The 6,563-nt window shown below is 48.3% G+C and overlaps 1 protein-coding gene and 1 long non-coding RNA gene across 4 annotated transcripts in view; both read left to right on the top strand.

The window, feature by feature from the left end:
- The window catches only part of LOC106813042, a 4,613-nt gene extending 376 nt beyond the window's left edge, over positions 1–4,237 (top strand). The window contains exon 3 of the long non-coding RNA XR_001394418.1: positions 4,190–4,237. This is a non-coding gene — a long non-coding RNA (uncharacterized LOC106813042). The remainder of the gene's footprint in view (positions 1–4,189) is intronic.
- A 426-nt stretch (positions 4,238–4,663) lies between these two features.
- On the top strand, positions 4,664–6,441 carry LOC106813041. Of its 3 annotated transcripts, XR_001394417.1 has the most exons (3): positions 4,679–5,219; positions 5,599–5,651; positions 5,789–6,441. XR_001394417.1 is itself a non-coding variant. In XM_014817087.1 (2 exons), exon 2 carries the CDS (start codon positions 5,954–5,956, stop codon positions 6,422–6,424), a length of 471 nt encoding a protein of 156 aa, XP_014672573.1. In that variant the 5' UTR covers positions 4,664–5,219; positions 5,789–5,953; the 3' UTR covers positions 6,425–6,441. The 3 variants fall into 3 exon arrangements, 2 of the variants coding, with proteins under 2 accessions (XP_014672573.1, XP_014672572.1); XM_014817087.1 differs by lacking the exon at positions 5,599–5,651 and having other exon boundaries at positions 4,664–5,219; XM_014817086.1 differs by having other exon boundaries at positions 4,664–5,651.
- Positions 6,442–6,563: the final 122 nt, after the last annotated feature.

Below are 6,563 nucleotides of genomic sequence, written 5' to 3'. Positions count from 1 at the left end.
ACAACACAGCCGGCAGCACTAGCTGCAACGACAGCCTGCTACAGCAGCCCGTCTACACATTGCTGCCAACCTACAGCCGCCAACCACTCAGCCTGTCCAAGCACAGGCCCCCGCCAACACAGCCTGCAACACAGCCTGCGAACACAGCCTGTACACAAGCCCGCATACACAGCCTCGTGCAACAGTCATGCGCCGCTAACACAAGCCGTGCACGACACAGCCGCTACAACAGCCCTTCAACACCAGCCCGCCTTACACACGCCTTACAACACAGGCCACAACACAGCCTGCTCACAGGCCTGCAACACAGCCGCCTCCAACACAGCCTCGCAGCACAGGGCCTGCCTAACACAGCCTGCTACCAGCAGCCCGCTACACAGCTGCTACACAGGCCTGCTACTACAAGGCCTGCCTTACACAGCCTCAAACACAGCCTGCTACCAGCCTGCTCCACAGCCCGCTACACAGCCCGCTCACACAGTCCTACAACACAGCCCGCTTACCACAGCCCTGCTACAAGCCTCTACATCATGCTGCAACACAGCCTGCAACACAAGCCCGCTACACAGCCGCTACACAGGCTAGCAAGCACAGCCTGCCAACACAGCCGCTACACAGGCCTGCCTACACAGCCGCTACTACAGCCCGCGTACACAGCCCGCAACACAGCCCGCCACACAGCCTCGCAACACAGCTCCGCAACAACAGGCCTATGCTACACAGCCTGTACACAAGCCCTCTTCCAGCCTGCAACACAGCCCCAACCACTAGCCCGCTACACAGCCTGCACACAGCCCGCTACACAGCCCGCAACACAGCCTGCAACACAGCCTGCAACACAGCCCGCTACACAGCCTGCAACACAGCGGTCCGCTACACCAGCCTGCACCACAGCCTCCCCTGCTCTGTGTACACAGCCCGCACACACAGCCTTTGCAACATCAGCCGCAGCACAGCGCCACAACAGCCGCGTACCAGCCTGCAATCATCATCCCGAGCCTGCTTGTCAACCACAGCGCCTTACACTACCTGCAGTCTGCAACACAGCCTGCCCACAGGCCCGCTACACAAGCTCTTGAACACTAGCCCCCGTTACATCAGTCCCTGCAACACAGCCTGCTACACGCCCGCCAACACACGTCCTGTCAAGCACGAGGCCCGCAACACAGCCTGCAACACAGCCTGCAACACCAGGCCCTCACACACATGCCCTAATCACAGGCCTGCAAACACAGCCCGCAACACAGCCGCAACACAGCCCCCCTCCAAAGCACAGCCTTGTAACACAGCCTGAACACGCGCATATAACGCTGCCTTACACATGGTCCTGCAACACAAGCCTGCTGACCAGCTTGCTATCAAGCCACACACACCACAACACAGTCTGCACTACAGCCGCAACACAGCCCGCCAACACAGCTTACAACACAGCCTGCCAACACAGGTCCGCTACACAGCCTCTCAACACGCCCGTCAACACAGGCCTGCAACACAGACCCTCAACACAGCCCGCCTACACAGCCGACACAGGCCCGCTTACACAGCCCGCACACTAGCCCTCAACACAGCCGCTACACAGCCCGCAACACAGCTGCAACACAGCGCTCTACTCACAGCCTGCACACAGCCCGCCCAAACAGCGCAACACAGCCCGCAAACAGGCTTGCACACGCACTACACATGCCTGCAAACAGCCCGCAACACGCCGCAACACAGCCCGCTACACAGCCCGCAACACAGCCCGCTACACAGCCCGCAACACAGCCCTCAACACAGCCCGCAACACAGCCCGCAACACAGACCTGCACACAGCCAGCTTACACAGCTGCAACACAGCGCAACAGCAGCCTGCAACACAGCCCGCAACACAGCCCACAAACACAGCCTGCAACACATCCCGCAACACAGCCCGCAACACAGCCCGCAACACAGCTGCAATCACGCGCCCTCACAGCTCCGCGAACACAGCCCGCAACACTAGCCTGCATACACCAGCCGGCAACACAGCCCGCAACACAGCGCAACACAGCCTGCACACATGCCCGCACAAACAGCCCGAACACTGATGCCGCAACACAGCCGCACACAGTCCTGCTAACACAGCCCGCTACACAGCCCCGCAAACAGCCCGCAACAGCCTGCCACCACAGCCCGCAAACAGCCCGCAAACTAGCCCGCAACAACGCTGCTACACATAGCGCAACACAGCCTTGAACACAGCCCGCACACAAGTCCGCATGCACAAGCCCAAAACAGCCCGTCAGCCCGTAAGCCCGATAAGCCGCCCGCTGTCAGCCGCCCGCCCGTCAGCCCGTCAGCCGTCAGCCCGTTTTGCCCCGTCAGCCTGCCACAGTCCTGTCAGCCCCGCCAGCCGCCCGGCCAGTCCGCGCCGCTAGTGATAGACAGAAAGAGCGGGGCGTGGAGTTAGATTTAGATTTATGGGGAGGAGGTGAGGAAGAGATGGAGAGGGGAGCTGAGAAGCGAGAAAAGAGATTAGTGTGGAGCGAGAGCGAAGAGAGCAAGAGAGGAGATGGGAAAGATGGATAGAATCAAAGGTGTGTGTAAAGATATATTTATACTATATATATATATAGTATATATATATATTACTATATATTACATGAGAGGAGGTAGAGATGATGTAGAGAGAGGTAGAAGAGATGAGGAACAATCAAAAGAGGCGAGTTTAGAGCCATCATAGTGCGTAGGAGCGTAGATGGCTGTTCTTTTATCATCTCTGTTCATCATCGATCTATTGTTCTGTCCGTTTCGTGTTTTTTCGTATGTTTTCTATATTTTGCGTTGTTTTTCTGTGTAGATCATCCTTTCTGGTGGTTTTCACGTGTGTTTCTTGCGTGTTTTTCGTGTGCGTTATATTCATTTCTTATCCTATTATATTATATATATATATATATATATATATATATATATTATATATATACTATACTATATTTTTTAGCCTATGCTTCTATAACTAGCTATTACGCTGCATGAATTGCGGTAGATGATTATTCATGTTTTACATCATAAATATCGTATACTTATTGGCGACCTATAACAGGATACGTGAACGCGCTCGCGTCACGAGGTCAGCGTGAGGTCATGCGCGTGACGTCACCACGCAGATTCATCAAACAGTGTTGCTATCCCCCGGGCGTGGAGGGAGGTCACGTGATAACGTTGACGATGACGTTCAAAACGTTAACCCTAACGGTAACCCTCACTCCAACACCGCCAACACTAACCCTCACACTAAATATATATGTCTCGCCGCGCTATATATAGGCATTGTGATCCACAAAAATTAATCTATGGTGTGGGGACAGATATCATGATGCAAAAACCTTAACCCTAACCCTAATCCTAACCCTAACCCTAACCCTAACCCTAATCCTAACCCTAACCCTAACCCTAATCCTAACCCTAACCCTAACCCTAACCCTAACCCTGACCCTAACCCTAATCCTAACACTATCCCAACACTAGTGCTGCCACGTTGCGGTCACCTCCCTCCACGCCCGGGGGATAGCATTACCCCTCGACCTTGCTGTTGCTCTTTTATTTCTCACGTGACCTCACGCCCATCTTAGAGCGCACCGCCCGATTTTAGAAGGTGCGGCCCTTTGATTTTTCATGGCCCACTGATGCGGCCCTCGCTTTGAAGTTTGCCCACCACTGGTCTTGCTACACGATGGAGGTTTTCTCGGGTTAAGTGCATCCACCTGAGACAAGTTATCTCTGGTTAGCGTTAACCTTGTGAGAGAAGGGGGTAAGCAAAACGTTGTGTAGACTCTACGGGCAAATTTTACCTGAGGTTTAAAAATTTATAGTTATCTGCTCTGTAGATAGGTGGCAATACATGTAGCTTCTTATTGTTTGATTACTATACATGTACTAGCTTGCTAACCTCAATTCGTTTATGTGCGATAACAAAACTGCTTTCCCTGGAGACGGGGGTAAATAACCTGAGATAGTTGTCTCAGGTTAACGGCATATCGTTTAGATGTAGCTTTTGTTATATCAGATATTTCATTGTATACAATCTCACTGTAACGATGTTTCACGATGGCCCATGAGTGGGTTGACATTATTTCTTATGACTATTTCTTACACTCAATTGGGTGAAAAACATACTCGGTTGTGAAAATGTTTAAGTTAATTGAAACATGTGCCTCCTAATTTTTCCCAGATGTTTGAACGCCGTCCAAAAGGTCTAACCAGGTGTCCTCAGCATCGGTAAGTTAAGATAATTTTGATAATCTTGGTCATCTCCTCTATATGGCTGATTTGATTCCTGTCCAATCGGGGTCCTTCCTTTATTTGGTATGCAAATTATGCTTAATTTACAACCTCCGGGTGAAGTTTATAAGGGAGCGTTCATAAAGTATGTATGCAATATAGGGGAGGGGTAAAAATTTGTCATTTTCTCCTATGTACATAATACGTACATGGGTGGTAAAATTTGCAAACATTTTGCATACATACTTCATGAACGGCCCCTAAGCTACCGCTGGTTTTTATGGAGTCATGCTGAAGCATGGTCTTAGGTACATTCCTATGTACAGTCGTGCCCCTATATACCGCCCACATTGGGATATTTTGATTTGGGCATTATAGAGAGTTTGGCGTTATAAAGGGGTTTAAATATAATTCAAATACATTGATTTATGGGAGATTGGTTTTTTTGAAAAAGTGAGGTTTGCATTATGGAGGGGGACAGTATATGGGGCACGACTGTATTTAAATTCAGGTCATACAAGTTGAAAATATGGCCGCCAGGAGGTGAGTCCTAAAACAATGTTATCTGGATACAGCCTTCATATTTCCATCATCAGGGCAGGGAATTCAAGGCGTACAATCTGCCTCACTATAGTCCTCTGATCATGTGGCAGTCAATACCTTTTTAGCCAACTTAATTGGGGCTTCAGCCCCAAGGGGCTATATTGCAGTGTTCAGTTTACGCCCATCATACGTTCGTCTGTAGATGTCCCTGGACGCCATGTTGCACGTTGACATTTTTTGGGGAGAGAGGGGGGTTATGGAGAATGTACAATCCTCTATGGATAGTAGTTGAGATTTCATTAGGATTTTCTCCAATAGAGGGCGTTGCTGTTGATTTCAATAAAACAAGCGGGGCTTTTCTTAGAACAAAGAAAAGCAAGGTTTCTGGTGTCTGGGGAGTAATCGGCGTTTTGTTGCGATATGTGGAGAATATAAAGGTAAATATTGTTAGGTGAATATGATTAAGGTGTAGCGTTTATAGGTGATCGTTAGTGTAATGTTATTTAGTCGTGTAATAGCTTGATTGTGTACTTTGTATGTTCAGAGATGCTGGTTTCTGTGGCTATGATTAGAAATGGGTTAATCGTTGCTGGTTTGAAGCGAGTGTGGTAGCATAGAGAGCCGCTGGGATCAATTATGTATATGTTAATCAAGATTGTTGAAGAATGTGGTTTTTATGATGTTGTGTTAAATTATGAGCTTGTGGTAATTCGAAGTCAGGAATCCTGTGTTGTATTGATATGTATGTACGCAGGTAGCATTGTAATCGGCTGATATTGTGAATTACATTTTTTGTATTTAACATTTGTTGTTCAGGTTGTAAGGCTGTTCTGTTCACGGAGCTGGTGTTTAAGAGATCCGGCGGAACAGTACGTTAGCATCTACTATGATTCAGGCATAATTAGCAATTTTCATAATTCCGATTAGGTCATTTATGGTGTTAATGAATATGAGAATTGTTAGCACGCTGATATATTAAAGACATGTATGTCTTTGGTTTTTGCAGAATTGAATGCTAACTAGCTACCGTTGATACGGTTGGTACGTTAATAAAGCATCTCAATCAAAGTCGGATTCTCTTGGTGTATTCGTCGACTCTTGTAGTCAAGTCTCATCTTTCCGCACAATTCAATTTGTTGGTCGGAACGGGGAAAGAGCGGGAAACTACAACATGGAGCAGGCGCAGAGGTTGAGACGCGGAGTTCGCCGGGAGCTGTGTAGGAGGGTTTCGGATATGGAGACAGCGATACAGGAGAATCAGGCCATGGGCTTTCTTCAGGAGCTGGAGGCGGAGATGAAGACAGAGTGGAACAAGCTCATGGAAGCTCAAGGAGAAGTACTCAAGCTGGTTGGTGAGGAACAGGAAGAAGACGAAGAGAGAGTGATCGAGGACGTAAGGAATCGTTACCTTGAAGTAAGGAAAAGGTTCAGCACGCACAAAGAAGAATCTATTAAGGTTGTTAATGAAAGTAATAATGACAATGTGTCTACTAATTCCAATGAGAATGCATCTGTAGCGAGCGGTAATCAGACCTGCTACGGACGCGAGTCAAAATTACGGTGTTACGGACGACCTCGAAAAATTACGGACAGCAAGAAATCTCTGAAATTTATATTTTTTAATGCAAAAAAAAAGAAATAAACACAGTGTAAAATCAACTATTATCATGTAACATGACTACTGTGTCTGTAGATTTAGACTAATAGCTCTTAAAACGTAACGGTACTCACTGAAAATGGTAAATTACGCTGTGTTATGCGTTCGTCTGTCTGGTTTATGG

This window comes from Priapulus caudatus, unplaced genomic scaffold (genome assembly GCF_000485595.1).
Source record: "Priapulus caudatus unplaced genomic scaffold, Priapulus_caudatus-5.0.1 Scaffold717, whole genome shotgun sequence".
Lineage (NCBI taxonomy): Eukaryota > Metazoa > Priapulida > Priapulimorpha > Priapulimorphida > Priapulidae > Priapulus > Priapulus caudatus.
The sequence above is the reverse complement of the archived record's forward strand: the minus strand, read 5'-3'. Positions and strand labels throughout refer to the sequence as shown.